The sequence below is a fragment of the Alosa alosa genome, chromosome 22 (assembly GCF_017589495.1).
Source record: "Alosa alosa isolate M-15738 ecotype Scorff River chromosome 22, AALO_Geno_1.1, whole genome shotgun sequence".
Classification (NCBI taxonomy): Eukaryota; Metazoa; Chordata; class Actinopteri; order Clupeiformes; family Clupeidae; genus Alosa; species Alosa alosa.
The window spans coordinates 13,964,325-13,986,824 of NC_063210.1; the positions used below are offsets into that span (position 1 = coordinate 13,964,325).

At 40.2% G+C, this 22,500-nt stretch overlaps 1 protein-coding gene across 18 annotated transcripts in view; it reads left to right on the forward strand.

Moving 5' to 3' along the window:
- Positions 1-22,500, forward strand: part of kcnma1a (potassium large conductance calcium-activated channel, subfamily M, alpha member 1a) — a 105,587-nt gene that overhangs the window by 63,814 nt on the left and 19,273 nt on the right. For 9 of the 18 annotated variants that reach the window (XM_048232915.1, XM_048232914.1, XM_048232916.1 and 6 more), the window contains 12 exons: positions 11,199-11,309; positions 11,407-11,512; positions 11,870-11,952; positions 12,484-12,553; positions 12,754-12,909; positions 13,280-13,389; positions 13,504-13,572; positions 13,833-13,919; positions 14,046-14,122; positions 16,770-16,940; positions 18,780-18,812; positions 22,154-22,247. In XM_048232915.1, coding sequence (XP_048088872.1) covers positions 11,199-11,309; positions 11,407-11,512; positions 11,870-11,952; positions 12,484-12,553; positions 12,754-12,909; positions 13,280-13,389; positions 13,504-13,572; positions 13,833-13,919; positions 14,046-14,122; positions 16,770-16,940; positions 18,780-18,812; positions 22,154-22,247 — 1,167 coding nt within the window. Of the gene's footprint in view, positions 1-11,198; positions 11,310-11,406; positions 11,513-11,869; positions 11,953-12,483; positions 12,554-12,753; positions 12,910-13,279; positions 13,390-13,503; positions 13,573-13,832; positions 13,920-14,045; positions 14,123-15,392; positions 15,402-16,769; positions 16,941-18,779; positions 18,813-22,153; positions 22,248-22,500 lie in introns of all 18 variants that reach the window. The other 9 variants (XM_048232921.1, XM_048232930.1, XM_048232926.1 and 6 more) reach the window with 4 other exon arrangements.

Here is a 22,500-nt window from a genome sequence, read left to right on the forward strand (position 1 = left end):
CTACCTTGTTCATCTATTCTTTACAGCCCTGGCCATATAGCTATTTAGTTTTGCTATTAGTGCGATTCCCCACAACTTCCCAAATAGCCTTTTATACTGATGATGTTATATTGTAATGCACTTTTGGTGTCTCTAGGGATTTCTCTCACACTGTGACATGCCAACCTGTGCATGTTATGTGATTTGCAAGATTTCTGCCTGTATATCACACTTTTAAAGGTTGTATCAGCGATTGCCGACCCAAAAAAGGCCAAACATAAATGATCACTTTCATCTAATCTGTCCTAACGTAACGATCCGCTAGCTGCCCACCCCATAAGCAGGCCATCAAAAAAACAAGTCTCTGTAGGCAGCCTAGGCTCTAAGATCTGCACACAAAAAACAATTGCTAACAAGTGTTGCCAACCACTCAAAAGCAAAATAAAGTGTTCCAACCAATAACCGACGAGATGCGCGTTCAGGAGACTTTCAATTGCACGGGAGGGAGGGGGAGGGGGGAGGGAGTAGCGAGCTAGCTCTCTGTTTTGTTTGAACATCAACAGTAGTGACGTTACCCCGCTATCGCTGATACAACCAAGGAACGTGCCAACTTTTTGGAAAATAACCTAATTTGCTGAGTAGATAACAGTATACACACAGTATACATACTGACATACGAAACTGAGTTGTCTCTGTACTTGTACTCTGCACTGCAAAAACTGCTTATCTAACAAAATCTAACCAAGTGTTATTAATCTTATATCAAGATAAAAAAACTAGTTGGTATTGTTTTCAGTATAAAGAGACTTACCTAGCGGTTTCTTGTGAAAACATTTGACTTAATTTAAAAAAAGATTGACTTATTTTAAGACATCTCATCCTGAAAACAAGCAAATTTGTCTGCCAGTGCGTTAAGCAAATTTGTCCTAAAAACAAGCAAATTTGTCTGCCAGTGCGTTGAGCAAATTTGTCTTGATAAGACTCCTTAAAATAAGTCAAAGTCTTCTTAAATTAAGTCAAAATGTTCTTTTGAGAGGGCGCTAGGTAAGTCTTTTCATACTAAAAACAATATACCAAATAGATTTTTTAATCTTAATATAAGATTAATAACACTTAGAATTCATTTTTTGCAGTGTGCACAATGACAATAAAGTTGAATCTAATCTAAACTAATCTAATACCCTTCTGTGCATGCCTAACAAAAAGCCAATTGGTCTAACAGGGATAGCAGGCAAATGAGCTAATCTCCCAAAAAGTTGGCATGCTCCTTTAACCGTAACAAGTATTTTAATGTACCTCCCAATTGTCACAACATCTAACATTATAATGTCCCACTGTGTGGCTCCCTTGGTTGGTTATTATATTCTCAAATGCCTCTAGCCAGAGTAGCTAACATCGTGGTGGAGGCTGTGTTACTCACAGTGGTGGTTCTGGGAGGGGGATCTTGTAGTGGTCCGGTTGGCCATCAAAGCAAAGTAAAACTTTTGTTCTGAATTATAGAAATTATAGAAAACCACCACCAACACATGTTTAGCATCTAGCATCATGCCCTGCTAATCTGCTAAACCATGAGACTGCCTCTCACTGCAATCCATCCAAAGACACCATTGTTTTGTAAGACAGCGTTGAGGATTCAGAAAGCTTAGTTATGGTCAGTGAACCCTTCAAGACTTCTGATGCTGACATTTGGATTTAACTAACCCTCAGTAGAGATTATCTGGACATCATGGGTGTAGGTAGTAACACTACCATTTAAAAGTTAAACACACAAACAGGGAAACCTGGACAATTTTATTAATTTAGAAAAGCAAGAAATTACCTTGTGGAATTGATTATGGTCTAAAAATGATAAAAACAAGGAACTTTCTTCGTAAACACATCAGTCTACCGTAATTTCCCAACTGTTAGCCGCAGCTTATACATTGATTTTGCTATGAGGTTAATACACGGAGGCAGTTAATATGGTATTAATATGGTTTTGTTTCTTTTAACATGCATAAAACACTGTCCTGCGGCTTATACACAATGTGGCTAATACACAGGAAATTACTGTATTACTATTTTAAGAAATTAATAAGATTGTTCTAAGCCCTGTTCTAATGAAGTCGCTGACAAGAAGCTATAGATATCTTCCCAAGACGTTCATTCACCACCAGAACATTGCACACCAGCACTAAACAGGACATTGAGAGAAGCAAGAGGTCCCAGTGCATCACTGTGTACAGTAGGTGAATAAGAACATCAGAATCTCACAGATATTCAACAGGTGGCTTAGAACCCAGAAAACCTGTCTCACCATCAGCAGAGAAGAGGCTCTGGAATGCATGCTTTCTAGGCAGGGTTTCAAAGAAAAAGTTATACAATCTTAAAAAGTGTTGTCCCTACTGTGCACACAAACAATGTGTACACAACTCTGTGTACACAAACAATGTTCTCAATGCTCGAGTTCATGTACACACCAAGTAACTAACTATGACTGTGGTGTCATAGTCAACGACAAAACAGTTATACACACTTAATTACTTTCACTATTGACTGACAATGAGTTACCATCGAAAACATAGCCTAAAAAAAGCAACACTTACCCCAATAATGTTCAAATGACTGAATAAAAAACCTAAGGACATTTATCATGCAGACGAGTTGCTGCTTACAACTCGTGACAGTGTGTCTTCAGCTGTGCTTATGCGCCTTTCGCTATAGACCAGGTTTTTCTTGGTCAGTGGCGTAATGCTTTTTAGATGGTGTAAGATAGAGATTTTTAGATCTTAATTGTCCTTAAATTCCACACCCCTGGGCGCATTGTGTAATAAAAGAGAAGGGCATGGCGAAATTTTTGAGTGTAAGATAGGAATAAACTTTGCGTTGTGACAAGAATACGCTATGCGCTGCATTTAAGATCGCCAAAATAGGGCACTGAGTATCAGTGTGCCTTGTATTGTCACTGTACTGTCATTGTGAGAGTGTCATCATTTTTATGTTTGTAAAGAGACTGCTCCAACATCTTTAGATAAAATGAGATAGAATACATCATAGAACAATGTTGATTGGCCCAATTTGAAAGCAAATAAGGGCTGCAAACTTGTTTTGACTCACTGACTTGTAAAATATGGAGAATTTGCCGACTTTGGTGATGCACACCGGGAATGCCATATTGCTAGGGCTGTAACGACACGATTCGAACCCGAAATCGCGACATTCATATCCACGATATGTGTCGCGGTGTGAAAAGGCAGAATCGCGACACACCCTTTCTAGTGTTTCACGCACTGCTTTGCAGCTTACGCGGCCGCAAAAGCAACCCACATCTCCCGCTTTACTTATCGGTAGCCTACGTTGTCCAAAAACAAATAAATAAATCATAATTTCATACCTCTCCTTGCTTTCATTGTAGACTATGTGTGCAACTTTACCAAACAGTAGCCTATTTAAAAGTAGGCCTATACCCGCTCTCTCTCGCGCTCCCTCCCTCTCACTCTCCCTCCCTCTCCTGCTCAATGAACACGGGCGACTTAAATAAAACATTCACAATCGTGAAAGCAAGGACGCATAGCTAAATTACTATTAAATCCGCTAACATTGCTGCACATATTTGTTTAAAACTCTTGCATTGAAGTTGACTGATCATCTCAATACCAACGTTTCCCAAAAGGGCCTGTCCCAAGGAGAACAAGTATTATCTTGAAACTTAAACACACATGGGGAAACTGAACAGTCCAATCAGTAGACTATGATAGGCTAAGCTAGCCAACTATGCTACTTTGTTTACAACATTTCCAGGCTTCAACCAGACAGATGAATTAAAGAGGTAGAGTTGTAATAAAAAATAGTAGGCCTAGGCTATAGGCTAATCTGCATAAAGTGTGCTGTCATAAATATCAGTCATTCAGAAAAATATAAAGGATATAAAATAAAAGATATATTGTAATCTGCTGGTGTTCTAAGGGAGACTATTAAAATGTTATTTAATAAAATGTCTAACCCCAAAAAAAAAAAAAAAAAAAAAAGAAAAATCGAGATTCTTATCGAACCGTGGGTCAAAACTAAAAAAAAAATACAAACTGAATTGTGAGGTTGGTGTATCTTTACAGCCCTACATATTGCAATATTTAGCTTAGTTTTACCATGCAGGTACATGTTACATGACTCTTTTCATCAGTTTTCAAATCACTGGTACCCAATATGTTGAACATTGACACCAAAGGATATAGATACTAATTCTTACATTGTGTTGCTTTAATGTCTAATCTGATAGATTGGGCCAAGTGAAAGAGGACGTTCTTAGTGCTCCACATTTGCTATGTCCTTTACACTGTAAAGTTTACAGTACTTACAAGCATCCATAACTTTTTCATAAAATTAGTAAACCAAACTAAACAGTATCAGTAACTAAATTAATACCCTGCATACCGTAATGTCCTGTTTTTCAAGCACGAAGTAATTCTCTATTATTCAAAATGACAGAGGATCAGGCTACAATTGCAATCATGGACATCTTTTGGACATCAGGGCTTGGTAATGGTCAGAAATTTTCACAACAAGCCAGAGATCACTAGGATTTTATAACATTTGTTGCTAGAGCCTTGTGGAGAGGGCTGTTTAAAAAGGAACCAATATCAACTCTGACTTCTTTGTCAAAAGTCAAGGGACTCACAAAGGTGGTGATTGGAACATTACTCTTCAAAAAATAATTTAAAAGTTTTCAACCTTGAGGCAATGTGGTTCCTGAAATATCTTACTGGCTATGTGTTTGTAAATTCAGAACCCCATTGTGTTACAGAATACCACATTAATTTGACAAAAAGGCTATTCTTTTTATGTGGTATAAAAGAATCGTGAGTCGTGACCTCCCATAATAATCTGGTTGGCCCCCCACATCATCCTCAATCTGAATGCTGCTCCCTGTACTCAGAGACTGAGTGATACATTTCATTTTAGTTTTATTCCTGTACATTTACCGGTAGATAACATTTAGATTGGGGTCTTGAGTTGGAATAGCATTACTTATAGACCCTTTCAAGAGAGTTCTAAATCTAAAGTTTAGTTTCACGTGAGCACATGAAAGTTTCACGTGAACACATGAAACTAAACTTTATATTTTTTTTGCTCATGTCCCCTTAGGGGCTCCGTAGATATCAGCAACATGTTTCAAAAAAAGTTCGAACGATAAATAAATTAAACAAAAGGAGGAATGTTTCATAATTAATTAGGGTAACTGGCAACATGATTGGGTATAAAAAAGAGCATCCCAGAGAGGCAGGGTCTCTTAGAAGTAAAGATGTAGGGGCATTCATCACTCTGTGTAAACCCGTGTGGACAAATGATGAAACAATGTAATTTTAATGCTTCTTAATGTGAAATTGTGAAGTATTTGGGGAGTTCATCATCTACAGGACATACTATAATTGAAATATTCAGAGAATCAAGAATTTCTTTTTGCAGACAAGGGCTATAGCTGTAAAACAATATTGGATGGCCGTGGTCTTTTGGACCTCAGATGGCACTGCAGCAAAACCAGACCTGTTTCTGTAAAGAAAGTCATTGTATGGGCTAAGGAAAGCCTCAGATAACCATTGTCTATGTGCACAGTTTAATACTCAATTCAGAAATGCTAGTGTAAACTTTACCATGCAACAGCCAAAATTGTATTTCTGCATGATGCAGAAAATACCACTGTCTTATCTGGGCCTGAGCTTGTTTAAAATGGATTGAGGTAATGTGGAAAAAGGTCCTGTGGTTAGACCAATCAAAAATGCAATTTTTGGAAATCATGGACTCATCTGGGCTAAAGAGGAGAGGGCCTATTCAAGGATCCAGCCTATCCAACTTGCTTTAGTGCTCAGTTTGAGACCCAACATCTGTGATGGTGTGGAGGTTTAGTGCCTACAGCATGGGCATCTTGCACATTTACAAGGATACAAGGATACAAGGAAGTTTATTGTCACATGCATATAGTTACTGGAAGTAAGAAATGCAGTGAAATTATGTCTGGTGTCAGCCTATTTGTGCATTAATGGGGAAGTGCAGTAGAAGAGGGGTTTAGTAGATTAAGTGGCAAGGGCTGCATAAAAAAGGTGGGGGAGGATTTGGATTGGGGCACCAACAAGGAGCACCCAAGAGCAACAGGGGCAAGGAAAAACTCCCTTACCAAGGAAGAAACCTTGGGCAGATCCACGGCTCAAGGGGCTAACCCAACTGCCAGGGGTCTTGGTGTGTGTGTTGGGGGGATGACAGGGGAGATGGGATAGTGTGCTGTGTATGTGGGGAGAGGGCAGTGTGCAATATGTGTGTTGGAGAAGCTTCCTCATGAGACAATGTGCTGTGTATTGGGGGCAGTGTGCTGTAAGTATGTTGGGGATGTGCTAGGCAATCAAAAGAAAGGCTAGGCAATCAAGGACATGGGTAGATGGAGGAGAAATCAAAAATAATAAATAAAAAGTGTGCAAAAGTTGGAGAAAGTCAGATATGTGTGTGTGTGTGTGTGTGTGTGTGTGTGTGTGTGTGTGTGTGTGTGTGTGTGTGTGTGTGTGTGTGTGTGTTTTGACGTGTGATGAAATAAGAAAATAAATAAAAAGTCTGTAGCATAGGGAGAGGGATGTAAAAGTGCTAAAAGTCTTGTAGGTGTGTGTGTGGGTGTGTGTGTGTGTGTGTGGGGGTCATGAGTGCTGAGGAGTGAATGAGTGCAAAGTCAGTATAGTGTGAGTTCAGAGTTGGGAAATGTTTGAGAGTGCTGAGGAGTGAATGTGTGCAAAGTCAGTATAGTGTGAGTTCAGAGTTCGGATGGCCTGGGGATATAAACTTCTCCTGAGTCTCTCAGTTCTGGCTTTGTGACTACATAGGCGTCTTCTTGATTTCAGCGGTAGGAATAATCCATTGTTAGGATGAGAAGAGTCCTTCAGAATCTTTTGGGCTCTTAGGAGTACTCTAACTCTTTGGTAAGGCACAATCAATTTTGAATGATGTATATAACATATATTGCCGTTCAGGCAATGTCTTGTCCAGGAAAGACCTTAAATATTTCAGAGAAACAATGGCAAAATGAATTCTGCACATATTTAAACAGTATTTCTCCATAGATGAAGAGTCCAGGTGCTAAAATGGCCTGTCTGCAGTCCAGACCTGTCAAATTAGGTGCATCATGGAATGAAAAACATGATTAAGAATACCCCATACTGTTGAGCAACTGCAATACTATATCGGGCAGGAATGGGACAACATTTAATTCTCAAAATTCTAGCAACTGGTCTCCTCAGTTCCTAAACACATACAGAATGTTGTTAAATGAAAGGGTGAAGCAGTACAGTGGTAAACATTCCCTGTCCCAACTTTATTTGAAACATGTTGCTGGCATCAAATTCAAAATGAACATATATTTCCCATGAAATAGTCCAATTTTCATTTTTAACATTTGATATGTTGTCTGTCCTTTATGCTGCTAAATTATGGGTTTACGAGACTTGTATATTATCACATTCTGTTTTTATTTGCATTTTACACAGCGTCTCAACTTTTTCTGATTTGGGGTTGTACATAGGAGTGTTGCACGGTGTATCGATACTAAAAAGGTATCGCGATGCCTTCACACAAAAAACGATACGATTTCAGACGTTTTTAGAATCGATACTTTATTAAAATAATAACGTTCTGTGTCTGTGTGAACTGCTGCTCTCACTGCTCCTTGCACGCATCTTGGCAAGTGGGCGTGTCAAGCAGGCAGCTCTGAGTGGGTGAGTGCGCAGCCAACGTCAACATAGTTCTTTGCCGACAGTTCTAGGCCTTGTGGATAAAACAAAAGGTGCAGTGAAATCTGCAACTATTTCGGATACATCGTGAATAGTGAAGGCAAGCCATCAGGTACACAAAGTCATTTAAAAGCAGTAGGCTACGCATGGAACTTGGCTAAACACCTCGCAGACATATCCCAACATTTTTCAAAGTTCAAAGAACGACAGGTTAACGAATATGCTATAGAGAACACGACTACATGGTTAGTGCCAAGTTCTTTTCTTATGTTTTAGTCTAGCGAAAACGAGTATGGTTATCTGGGATAAAGCGAACCTTCCTTCATCCATGAATTTTGACGAGACATAACGAGCTGTAATCATAGGGTGCTAACGTGATGAAAGCGCAATGTTCACGCCAGAATAACATTACCATAACTTGTAAACTATCTATTTCATGTTTGGTCAGTAGCCTACTACTGGTAATATTTGTCATGGCATGTAGACTGCAATTTGTTCAATAATTATTGTCCAGATGTAGGATAGGCTACCCGAAATGCGCTAATTAAAGCCCACAGCATAATACCACCAAAGCGTGTTGAGTCCTAATAATAGCGGCTTATACGTGGTAGCAAATCATGTTATCAAAGAAATAGACGTAATGTAGGAATGCACACAGATATATTGCAACAGGTAATGGTGTAGGCCTATCTGACGAAGACCTGAGTGGTTGGAACGTTGTACTTGTACACTGGGCGCAAAGAAGACTATCCTCACATTTTCCCCTTTGCAACTGTCAAAGAAATCCCATGAACACGGGAAGGCCTAGGGTAGCCTATACTGTACATCAGATGGCCTAAAGATTAGGCCCCTCTGCATAGCATTCAGTGATTTGCATGCAGTAATTTTAACACTGACCTTGATCTAGCCTAGTTTGGCTATTTAAAGCTACTTTATTGCCAAAACACAACACACATGTAAATGAACTATAACAAACAATAAAGGACTTAATCACACAAAGTAGGCCTACTATTTTACTGACTATAAAAAAAAATAATTATGTAGGAAGTTTAGAACCCAGAATTGACCTACAAAAGTGCACCAAATTTAACACAAATGACTCAATACACTTGGAGGAGGTATGAGTCCTTTCTTCTCCAGATATCTTAGGATTTCGCCGTAGTATCGTTTTAGTATCGAGCATCGTGATATTTATGGCAGGTATCGTATCGAAGTCATAATTTTGGTATCGTGACAACACAATGTTATCATGTTGATAACAGCAATTCTTCAGTATAAACAACAATGCACAGCTAATGGAACATCACAGTCAAGGACGACATTATAATGACATAAGGGGGCCTATTTTAGCAATCTGAAACGGATGGTTTAAATATGTTTGGGTGTGGCCAGTCCAAAATCGCTATCTTGATAGTGTGATACGTTTCATCAGACGCCAGACGCATTGTTCAAAAGGGTTCTTCTTATGTTTCTTAATTAGTCATGGGTGTGTTTTGGGCCTTACATCCATTAAACCAATGAGAGGGATACCTGTCATTCCCTTTAAGAGCAAAGAGCACAACATTAAAAAGCTGTATTTTAAGAGTCAGCCATCTGGAGGAATATGCCAGACTGTGTATCAGTGTATGCAACACCAGGATTACACTAAACCTTGCTTTATTAAAACGTGTGTGTGACTAGTATACATACATCTGAACTCGCATACTGAACTCATCCAAACTGAAACTACTTCACCGTGGTCTCATAGGCAGCTACAATGTTCGAATGACTGAATGAAAATCCTAAGGATATTCATCCTGTGGTCGTGGCCTTGGACTCGTTGCTAAGGGATATTTGAGGGCATAATGATATTTAGTGGATTTAAGATTTTAGGATCATGTGCCTGACCACACCTCTTTTTTTAATTGACACGCCCATGGGCCCAATGTTCAATTGAACTGGAGCACATGGCGAACAATCCATCCATCCTTGGGTGTAGGATAGGAACAAGACCAAGACTTGCGTCCCGTTTGGCTCCACGTTGCGCTGGGTGTAAGATAGGACCCAAGATTATCAGCCCACAAATACTGCAGCCTTACTATTGCCAACGAGGTTTATTATACCGAATGTCAAAAGGCGACACTGGAAAACATTGATACTTGTCAAGCAATAACATTGATTCTGACAGCACGTCAGCGATCAGCAAATTGGTAATACTGTTAACCCGCTTTAAATATTGTTTTATCGTCTATGTTGTTTTGTACAAAAGCATATGAAGATCATTTTTTACAACCTTCAACACTGATTTGAGTATCCAACTTAATCAGTGGTCCAAACAGATACACTGTTTTTATTTTATCAATATAGCCCATATACTTACATATGCTTATTAACCATTATTTTTACCTTCTATGTGTCAGAATCATTGTCTGGAAATATCCAGACTCATTCACGAAGTGAACAGAGTCTGGGAACTCTCGATCGGGAAATGTTTGCAACACTTCCATTGTAACGGACACTTACTTTGAAATCATTGGTCCAGCCTTTCACTTTGATCAGAGATTCCTACTTCGCCTATTGTGTCTGAGGGAAACGGTTATGAACTATGGGTTTCCAGACTAGATCTCTCTGAAAGAAGATCTACTGAAGGTGGGCGGGGCCAGGCTATCCGAATCCAGTTATCCCCCAACAAGTGAATTTGATTAGACCTGTTTTCTGGAGTCTTCTAACGTTCAGCATAAACCGCATTTACTGACACTTAGCAAAGGCCACGCTGCTATATATAGACTGCCTAGTGAACAACAACACTTGTTTGTATGCGTTTGACATGGTAATGGAAATGAAGGAAAATAGACGTAAAGGGATGGTGTAATGTAGAATTGAAATGTGCTTCTTATTTCGCACAACCTGGAGGCTCTTTGGTGTCCTGGCCCCCAGGTTGAGAACCATTAGTATAAAAGCTTGTTAGTAAGATGTTGGTACTTGAAACTGCGTTATTTATCACAACATAACTCCTCATTATGTAATGCCTCAGTTACAGGACTATGTGAACTGTCATTCTGTTAAAATGTTTTTTCCTCCTTTATTGGCATTTTTATAAAGTTTAACATCAGGGCAATGCTGGACGAGTGGACTCAAGAATAACATTGTTGAACATTTGAAGGGCCCCATTTACTTGGATAGACGTGACATCATATAGCATTTGCAGCGAATTAACTGTTCATGTTAATTGTTACTTTTTTCCCTTTAGGAACATTGTTGATTAATTTACATGGATAGACAATCACAGATTATATAACATTATCAATTTCTCCTTTTCATCCATTTGTTTCCTTTTTCGTTCTGTTTATCTGTGGTTGCTGGTTTAAGTTATCAACAGACAGGGTTGCAGAAAGCTGGGTTTGATGCAGCTTGATGCTACCCAGCTGAAAGCCAAGGCGGGCTGGTAGACAGTAAGATTCCTCTCTAATGGCTCTTTATAAACCTTTTACCTTGCAGGCATATCGTGGTGTGTGGTCATATAACGCTTGAAAGTGTGTCCAACTTCTTAAAAGACTTTCTTCACAAGGACAGGGATGATGTCAATGTAGAAATTGTTTTTCTTCATAAGTAAGTGCTTTTGTGGTCAGCAATCCTGTTTTTTATTTGCATAGTTGTTTTGAGAAGAGACACAGTTACAGACTTATTTACTCACTTTCTGTTGTAGTATTTCCCCTAATCTTGAGCTGGAAGCCTTATTCAAACGACATTTCACCCAGGTGGAATTTTACCAAGGGTCTGTCCTTAACCCTCATGATCTTGCAAGAGTGAAGGGTTTTTTTTTTTTTTTTCTTATTTTGTTTGTTATTTCTAATGTAAATGTTTTTGACAAAGTAGTCATTTACTCACAGACCAGTGTTCATGGCAAAACAAATATTAAGTTAACCCTTAAAGGAGTACTGTCACACCGGTGTGACAGGAATGTTGAGAAATGAACGTTCTAAAGAATATCTGGGTTCATTGAATTCAACATAGAATTTTAGAACCTTCAATTGTTGCGGAACTTAGAACATTCAAAAACCTACACCTTTAAGGGTTAATTATAAAAAATTAAAAAGTTTTAACTTTTTTTTTAACCACTGGTGTCTCCTGTGGATCCCTTTCCTGATTTTGATATTTTCCACATTCAGATTGAATCGGCCGATGCCTGTTTGATCTTAGCTAACAAATACTGTGCAGACCCTGATGCAGAGGATGCCTCCAACATAATGAGGTGAGACAAGCACAAGAGAAGGGTAGGGGGAACAATTAAATCAAGGACATTAGCCTTTAAATATTAGTTTAGCCCAAACCCACCCCCTCTGGAAGTACGACACAAGATCTGATTGACTTTTTCTGTTTTTTTTTGTTGTTGTTGGCTTGTCCATAAGAGTTATAAGGTCTAGCATTTTAAAATATTCATTACTTTGGTAACACTTTACTTGAAGGTATCTACATAAGAGTGACATGACACTGTCATGACACATGAACCCTAACTTTAACCCTAACTTGTCATGACAAAAAACGAATGACACTTAATGACAGAAGTGTTATGCCATAAACGTTTATGACTTGTTTATAATGTTTATGAAACGATAGTATCTACTATCAAGTAAAGTGTAACCATTACTTTAAACATCAGTAACAGATAGAGTAACATCAATGTGATCAGGACCAGATTGTCACATCTCATGGACTGATGTTTAACAGAAAATGTTTCCAACTGTCTTTTGCCAATTTGTGCATCATTATGCTTATTACTCAGAGTGATATCCATCAAGAATTACCACCCTAAGATCCGCATCATAACACAGATGTTGCAGTACCACAATAAGGTACGGACCCCACCTTTCACTATTGCAGTTTTACAATTATGTTTAATGGACTGTAATAGCCTAACTAATCAGTCAGTGTTGGCAAATGAAAATTACTTTTGCAGATGTTCTTTCTAATCTTCCTCCTCCTCCTCCTCTTCTCCTTTCACATAATTGTCGTATTTGTCTTCGTTGACGTCTCTCTTCCTCGCCTCTCCCAGGCCCATCTCCTGAACATCCCGAGCTGGAACTGGAAGGAGGGAGACGACGCCATCTGCCTGGCCGAGCTCAAACTCGGCTTCATCGCCCAGAGCTGCCTGGCACAGGGCCTCTCCACCATGCTGGCCAACCTCTTCTCCATGAGGTCATTCATCAAGGTACCGCCCGCCCCGACCGGAGGCCGTCCCGTCCCGTTCTTTGCTCGTTTTGCATTGTTATTTATACCGCTATAAACACTTTAGCGAAGTTTAATCCATTAAGTAGCACGTCCTTTGCCAAAAAAGGCTGTGAAACCGGTTGGCACCCTGGGGTTGTGAATGACCTTCCTCAGGGATGTTCTTTTGAAACAGTAAACATTCCCTAATGCCTCATGATACTAATAATCCCATGCCTGGTTTTGAACATGTAGGCCTTTTGATTAATGATGACTGGTCAATGTCTGGTTGAGAAAGGAACAGATTGATGTTTGACTAGGTGTATGTTACTGGCTAGGTGGGTGATTTTGTGATCTCTTTGTTGGTGTGATAGATTGAAGAGGACACATGGCAGAAGTACTACTTGGAGGGGGTGGCCAATGAAATGTACACAGAGTATCTTTCTAGTGCCTTTGTGGGTTTTTCCTTCCCTGAGGTTTGTGAGTGAGTACACTTTTGATCTCTCTCATCATATAACAAAATACATTTCCACACCTTTGTTTTTATTGTGCTTGACATTGACATGGTGTGGTAAGATTAGTGTTTGTTTTCCTCCAGGTTGTGCTATGTGAAGCTGAAGCTGTTGTTAATAGCCATAGAATACAAGTCAGATATACGAGAAAGCAGGTGAGACTTTGCAGTGTTTCATGCTGAAGTTCTTAATGGATATGTTCATGAAGTAAAATCATTATGTGTCTTTGTTTATATTTGTAAGGTGATGTATGTATTTTGATCATCTGATATCTGATATGGTAATGCACACAGCAATACATTATGCATCGTAACATTGCATTGCTATTGTTGTTTATTGCTGTCTATTGCTGTTACTGTTTATTAAAGATTGAAAGAGTGTGAATAAACTCGAATGTATCTTTGATGTTGATTAGCACGCTCATCAACCCTGGGAACCATGTGAAGATGGAAGAGGGAACGTTAGGCTTCTTCATAGCCAGTGATGCTAAAGAAGTGAAGAGGTACTGTTGCATTGTGACATTTCCACAAACACAACCACCTGCAATAACTGAAGCAGTCTGCATTCCTGGTTTGTTTTTGTGACAAGCACATGTCCACTCTTATTACTGTTCTCATTTGTATGTCAGGGCGCTGTATTACTGCAAAGCTTGCCATGACGACATCACAGATCCGAAACGGATCAAAAAGTGTGGGTGCAAAAGAAGTAAGTGCTCAGTTACATCTGCTCCCTCTATTCTCGGTGAACTTGAAATTTTCCTGTAAGTTATTGGTCTTTACAAGGATACAAGGATACAAGGATACAAGGAAGTTTATTGTCACATGCATATAGTTACTGGAAGTAAGAAATGCAGTGAAATTATGTCTGGTGTCAGCCTATTTGTGCATTAATGGGGGTAAAAGTGCAGTAGAAGAGGGGTTTAGTAGATTAAGTGGCAAGGGCTGCATAAAAAGGTGGGGGAGGATTGGGATTGGGTGGGGGGCACCAACAAGGAGCACCCAAGAGCAACAGGGGCAAGGAAAAACTCCCTTACCAAGGAAGAAACCTTGGGCAGATCCACGGCTCAAGGGGCTAACCCAACTGCCAGGGGTCTTGGTGTGTGTGTTGGGGGGGGTGACAGGGGAGATGGGATAGTGTGCTGTGTATGTGGGGAGAGGGCAGTGTGCAATATGTGTGTTGGAGAAGCTTCCTCATGAGACAATGTGCTGTGGGGGGGGGGGGGGGGGGCAGTGTGCTGTAAGTATGTTGGGGATGTGTGTTGGAGAAGCTTCCTGATGAAATAATGTGCTGTGTATGTAGGGGGCAGGGACTTACTATTGCAAGCATGTAGTTTACATGTGCCTTCATGAAGTCATTCTTTTGTTTTTACTTTTGCCTTCAGGAAGTTTTTCTTATTTTATTTTCAGTGTTTAAAGTAGTGTACCTAAGTGCATTTATTCCATGAAATTGTAAAACAAGAAGAGAATATTAATGTGGCTTCCCACCCAGTATCCCCAGAGTAATTTCCCAAATTCTGAAAACGTAATTTATCCATGGCCTGAAAATGTGCCCGTGGTATGAAAAGACTTCATATCACCTTTAGGGATTTCTTCAGTCTTATAGGAATTATAACATTATTACTGACTGAACTACCAAGTACTTGGAGTATCTAGACGTTTGGGAGGTGCTTTAACAATTTCACAGCAGCTTCACAAAGGCCATAGTTAACTTACACAAAGATTACAAAATCAGCATCCGGACATTTGTAATTCCCAGTCTTTAAATAGGAATATATTACTACATTATTATTATGTTGTTGTTTTGTTCTGATGTTTCCATTGACTGGAATTAACACCATCTCTTACCCCACAACAGTAGTGAAAGGATTAACAGTATTATAACAACTTTTTCAAATAAATCATTTTTTCTTTTATCTTTTCTTTACTTTTTCCTTTTTTGCTGCATCGGAAATGGTTTTTAAACCACTCTTTAATAGTGATTTATTGTGAGTAAAAGTGCTCCCTTTTATGCTTGGAAAGGACAGTCACACAAAAACTGAATTGTAAAATATATCTACAGTATTTGTTTATGTTGCATGTGTAAACGTGAGTGCTGCACCCCCCCATGCATATCATTATTGTGTAAGTACATGACGGAAAGAATCTAGTTTTAAGGGATTGTGATTCAGATAAAGAGAACTTGGAGGCCTTTTTCTTAAGCATAACATATAGGGTAACCCAAAAGATAGCTCAGGCATTTTTACAATAGTGTCACCAACAATGCATTACAAGATGATTTGTTGATATAGATTTATACCAGCTCTCTAAAAATCTTGATTGTGATGGTAATATATAGTTTATTTTAGAGGGTAGAAATGTATCTTTAAAAGGAGTTGCTATACACCAATGTACCACAAGATGTCATACCAAAATCTTATTAAATCAGACACAACAGTTAGATCCCTCAACCATAGGCCCTCATTGCACATCTAACATTTAAAAAACAGATTGCATTGTCAAGGCTACTGTATGTCACATCAAACATCAGGGCTGCCATGTTTGTAAACTACATGTTGCATGTTCTATTCGAGCATGCAGTCCAGCTTGTTGTGAATTACTAATGGAAGAGGCACTAACTGACTTCAGAGCTCCATCCTGAGTTTTGGTGCTGAAGGCTTTTTCCTGTCATACATTCCTTGTGCTCCACGCATCGCCATTTTGAGTCTTTCACCCTTCACCTCAGGAATTACAACATGAGCCCTGGAGCACAGCTTGGCTGCTGTGAAGTTAGCTGTCCATGGTTTTCTGTGTTGTCGCTTTTATGTTCAAGCAAGGGTTTCTGCTATAAAATATATTATATATTATATAATATTGCAAATATGCATTATATTATATACAATATTTTATATTATATAATATTGCAATATTGAGCTTGTTCAAGAGAGTACCTGCAAATATGTTTCAACATATTTGGGGATTAGACAGATGAGGACAAGGCTGTAGTGTGTGAGGGGTTGAGGCGTTCAGCTCAATAGAATTCAGTCTTCATGGGTCATAAAATGAATTGTAGCAATAACAGAAATTAGAACCTCACTTTTAGATGACCTGATGCTCCATTTAAGTTATTGCCCAAACACAATCTTGTCCTTATGTGTCTGATCTAACAGGGAAACATTATCCCGTTCCCATGCAGAAATCAAATTTAAGAAATATGGAGTTCTTCAAAGGTCCATATTTGAACATTTTTGAAAAAGAAAGAAAGAAAGAAAGAAAGAAAGAAAAGACCCTCCTTGTGGGATACAGAATGTCTTCACCATTAACCACCATTAACCTGCTGCTTTTCCTCCTCCTCTCATCCCAAAACATGACTGTAGCCAAGATGTCCGTCTACAAGAGAATGAAACTGGCATGTTTTGATTGCGGCCGCTCTGAGCATGACTGCGCGTGCATGTCAGGCAGTGTGCGTAGTAACGTGGACACTCACCGACAAGGCTACGCGCTCTCCCCCCTGTCTGTTAATGATTGCACAGCCACTTTGCGCTCCTGTAAGTCCTCAGCGTCCGTCACCGCTAAAAAAAAAAAAAAAAAACAATGCCGTGCTGTCGAGTTGTCTGTTGTCATGGCGTCTGCCTGCCTGGCCTGCCTGTCTGTGAGATCCGTCATCTGTGTCTCTCAATCGCTTTTGAATCAAAACTGGTTTGTGGGGACTGACTCCTGATTTGGGCTGTGGTTGTTCTTCTTTGGTGAGGGTTTTGTTCTGTGAGGTCTTCTGCTTTTGGCGAAGTGCTGCTAAGACGTCTGTTGCATGCTGTGTCGGTGGGGACTGTGTTCTTGATGTTTTTGCTGTCTGGCTTCAGACTCTCCTGTACTGTATGTATATGGCTTCTGTTCAAACCACATGATATTCATGCAATACACAACTACACGTACATGGGGCACACACTGCTACATACTCCATTACAACCATGCTCATGTATTGCTTTACAATCCTTTCATAATATGCAATTTGTTCAGAGGCTTTTATACAAATGACATTGACTTGAGGCTTGTCGGTGTCAATCTATAGCCATTTAATCCATTTTGTAACATCATAATTTCATATGGAAAGCCTCACTCACTGTTCAATAAGGATTGTCACCACCAGGTTTGAGGCCATGATGGCACATTCATTGAGCATTGTAATATGATGGGAACAAGGTTATGGTAAGATTTTCTCCATAGTCATAGTTGATGTCCTGAGCTGCAGGGCTGTGCAGTTGTGATCGTGGCTGGTACAGAAGGATAGCGGTGTCTAACCTCTGTGATATTCATAGAGAGCGAACCCTTATCTAGCCCGACATGAAAATTATGTTTCCTTTTTTTTTTGTCAGGCTGCCACAGCCAGTATTAGTTGCTACCAAACACGGTGCGACAGATTCCCCACCACCGGGCAGGCCTCACCTCTCCCCCTGAGTGTGTGTGTGTGTGTGTGTGTTTTGGGGTTAGAGAGTTTTATTAGAGTCCCATCGCCCTTTTCCTCACAGTAGCAAATTCATGGCGACAGATTCCAGCACCCGTGTGGCAGCTAGTTGAGACGTTGTTGTTGTAGGGGTCTGTCAGTAGCACAGGGCTTAAATATATATGCATGTGTATTTATTTATTTATTTATTTAATTCACCAGCCTACTTTGTTGATGAGCCCTGGGTTTTTTCATTCTCTGCCCTGGCTCAGTCTTAAAGCCATAGTCCAGATCATGTATTTTCCCCTGATTTGCCCTCCAAAGGATATTTTGACTTAACAGAGATGAATGAGGCCAATAACCAGTACAGATGCTGAAGAATTAAACATGCAGGCTCATTTTCATTTATATAGTTTAATTTAAATGGAAACTGGCTTTGCTGTGCTAGGTATCGTGTGGGATCATAGAAGTCATGAATAATGATGAAATATGACATTTTACTCATTTAATTCCCTGTTAGGTAAATGAAATACTATTCTCACAGGTGGTGAGTTTTCATAATTTGTGGCTTTGGTCTTGCCAAGGTTTCCCTCGCCAAGGTTTTGCTCAGTCAAATCATTTTGATCTACCCCAACTCATCAGCAGATCATCTCATCCTTGCAAAATCATCATTTGATTAACCACAAATAAATCTGATTTCTGTTCCATTGCTTTTTTAATTTTTTTTTTATTATCCATGATGATAAACAGCTTCATACTTTACAGGCACCGCATTTTCAAATGTGCCTTAAAGAGAATCTCCTCAATTGAGATTCCAATGCTTTTCTCACCCTGTCCATTGCACTCTTCTGTTTGAAATGTAAAGACTGTGTACTCTTTCATTTAGTTATCACTGCAACCTTTCCTCATCCTTACTCTAACCTCACTGTTTCTGCACTCTTCTCAGCTAAAAGTAACTATAATGGATATATCAAATCAAGTAAGTTTTTTTCCTTCCTCATTTATTTCCTAACCTCTTCTTCTTCTGTCCTTGTCTCCTTATGTCCTTGTCTCCTTGTGCACTTCTCTAGTTTCCTTCCATCCACCCTACACCCTTCTGTCCTCCTCCTGTCACCTGCTCTCATCTTATTCTCTGTTTGCATGTTGCTGCTGATGTAAAAATCTCTAATTAAAAGTCTTGCTATTGATTGCAATAGCTATTCGAGGATTCAAAAAACATTTTTGTCTATCACATAGTAATAGAAAATGTTCTTGGGTTAGAGACTCATAGGGTTTTGGGTTAGGCTGAAAACATCCATAAATTATTAAATAAATGTGCTAAGTTGCAATTATCAGGTAGCGACTGTTTGTCCTTCTTTACATATAGCAGTGGGAATGAAAGCTTTTTTTTCTGGCCATACTGTAAGTGCTCTGAACCAGATTATTGGAGATAATGCCCCCAGAATACCCACAAACTGTTTGTCATGATGATGGTGTGTGTGTGTGTGTGTATTTGTGGTGTCATCATAGCCAGCTTGATCCAGCCACTTCTGTATGGAAATAATATTCAGTGGTATACAGAAAGCCATATGCTGTAAATATACAGTAGAAATACCGTAGAAATAGTGTTTGATGGCCAGCCGCACATAGAAATGGTTTCCATGCCTATGAGACACAGCCACACGCTCAGTGTCTGCAGATGCTGGTTAGCTTTTTGACAGCAGGTGGCACTGCTTACCCAGTGCAGAGGTGTCATGTGTGGAGCCTTAGTAGTCGAAGTGAATAGAAGTCTCTCCAGTGACACATCAGTATGCTATTTACCTCACGCCACTCTACTGTGAACTCTGTGCTCCAATATTTATGTGAAACAAGACCACGAACGGCAGTGTCTGTCTTCCGTTGAGTGTGTAGTGTAATGTGTGTAGTGTGTGAGAGACGATTACATACCTCGTGTTACATTAGGGCATCAGGCGGTGAGGATGAAATTAGGAAACGGTTAGTTTGTAAATCATAACAAACTAGCAAACAAAAAAAAACACTTTTGAATTTAGCTTCTTTAATTGAATTCAACTTCAACATATTTCATTTAACTGCAGTGCTGTATAGCTCTCTGCTTATCATGGAGTGATACCTAGCCACTAGATGGTTCTGTTTCCCCAGTGCAAGTCCCCTCAGGACACATAGTGCTGTGACACTGGTCCAGCTTGGCGTGGGACAGATGAGCACAGGAGGTCTTGAGCAGGATGATGAAATCTAAGAGGCAGCTGACTGTTGATATAATCTTCTCAGCGGAGCGGATTGACCATCGCTGCCAGCTAGTCTCAGAGAGTCTCATGCAAATCCATAGCTGTAGTATTAGGGTGATGGCGATGTAGTAACTTACATTGGCGTTCCTCTGTTCGAATTAAGTTGTTCATTAAATCTAAGCCAATTTATGGAACATGACAGGGGCTTGTACCTCTGTCTGGCCATCGCTGTCTGTAAATCTCTTTGGAAGAGACATTCCTCAACAGGACACAAACTTGTTCATTACAGTGTCTGCTTAATTAACTTAACATTTTCATGGTTATTAATACTTCTGAAGTTAGCATACTGTATAATCCTAAAGCCTGCTTATAGTGCTTAGTTTAAGTAGTGAAATTAAATAACTTTTTTAATTATTGACTACAGACTCAACTGGAAAGGTTTTAACTTCACCTCAGCAGGCAGGTTCTTCTAATAAGGCTTTATAATGTGTAATAATGAGTTGAGTCATAAGTTACCTAAAAAGTGATTCATCTGGCAATATAGATTTGCTAAATCCTCTAACAGAATTTAAGCACTTTTTTTTTCATTTTCTCCTTATTTGGCAGTAAAGGATGAAGTCAGAAAGCCTTACCAAAACCAGCCCCTTAACCCCAAACCGAACCCCAAACCAATCCCAGTTAGCCCTCCCCAGACAGCGCCCTCTAGTGGTTTGGGGTCCAGTGCTCGTGTGCCTCTGGTGAATAACCGCAAGGGGAGTCTGTGGCTTCCCAGCACCTCGTCCTCCCTGCTGCGCCTCAGCCTCTCGGGCTCCAGGGAGCTGGGGGGCACCGTTGGCGTGGGTGGCAGCGCAGCGGCCAGGCCGGGGGGCATGGATGACCTCCAGCTACATAGAGCCCGCAGCCTGCCCGTGAAGTACCGCTACCACTCGTCCCATGGCAGCACCTTCATGCTGAACCACAGGCAGTGTAAGAGGAACAGCCTCCAGCTAAGCACCCTCCACCACCACCACCACCCTCCAGCATGATGGAGACATTAAACTAAGTGCACACAAGTGGAGTGACTTATAGCATAGTGCAATGAAACTCACTAACCAATCAGACGAGAGCGATGACTCATGAGGTGTCATGCGTGTGCTGTCAGAATGACCTATAGTTATAGCAAAATAGTTTGCATCAGATATTGTAGTACTTTGCACTTTGTGATTTAATTAGTTTAGAGCACAGTAGTTCTCTAATTCCAGTTTGTGTAAAAATAATTTGTACGTTGGTCCCTGACATTCTTCTCACATATTCTGAGGTCTAGCATGACAATATAGATTAATATCCCAATAAGGGTTTTTTTGCTGTTGCCCTGGTATTAAATCAACAATTCCTAGGTGAGAGTGGGACTAAAGCAAAACTAACCTCAGTCTTATGACTTTGTTGGCCACAATGCCTGTTCTGGTGGTTCCAGATAGACTTCAGCAGTGACTGAGAGTGTTTGGCAGAACCGCCGGCTGACGGATCGTGTTCTCACCTCACGTCTCCCCTGTGCTTCTCTCCTCCATGCTTTCTCTCTCTCATCCCTCCCTAATCCTTCATTACGATTTCACATCTCCAAATGCCTCTGTTCGCTCCGCTGGGTGTGCTGTGCTGGTGTGCACTTGTGTTTGCTGTGGATTTACTCGGGGTGTGTGTGTGTGTGTGTGTGTGTGTGTGTGTGTGTGTGTGTCTTGCTGTGTGGCGTAGGCAATGTTTTCCATACCCATGAGTTTCAAAGCTGTATTTTACCTCTGGGAATATTTGAATCCCTTCTGTGAGAAATGTGATGTGTGTGTGTGTGTGTGTGTGTGTGTGTGTGTGTGTGTGTGTGTGTGTGTGTGTGTGTGTGTGTGTGTGTGTGTGTGTGTGTGTGTGTGTGTGTGTGTGTGTGTGTGTGTGTGTGTGTTTTTTTATGTGTGTAAGCTCTGGTGCATGTGTGTATTGTTTGTCTGTGTGCAGGTGATACTATATATTTAAGCTCTGGTGTCTTTTGTGTGTGTGTGTGTGTGTGCGCGCGCTCTGTGAGAAGTGTGTGATTGAGTTCACTGCTAATAAACACTCTTGTTACCTGTAGTGGATGAGGAGCCACAGTCTGCTCTGTCACCCAAGAAGAAACAGCGCAATGGTGGCATGAGGAACTCTCCTAACACCTCACCTAAAGTGATCAGGTATGGTGTGTGTGTGTGTGTGGATGTGCTCTTGTGTGTTTGTGTGAATGCAGAAATGCTTGTCTGATTATGTCTGCTTGTGTGTGATAGTGTGTGTGTGTGTGTGTGTGTGTGTGTGTGTGAGAGAGAGTGTGTACATGTGTGGCCACGTGTGCGTGTGTGTGAGCTGTGTGTGAGTGTTTGTCAGTGTCCTTGAGTGGCATGTAGCCTGTCGACTCCATGCCAGCGCTCTGTGATTGAGTGAGCGCAGAGC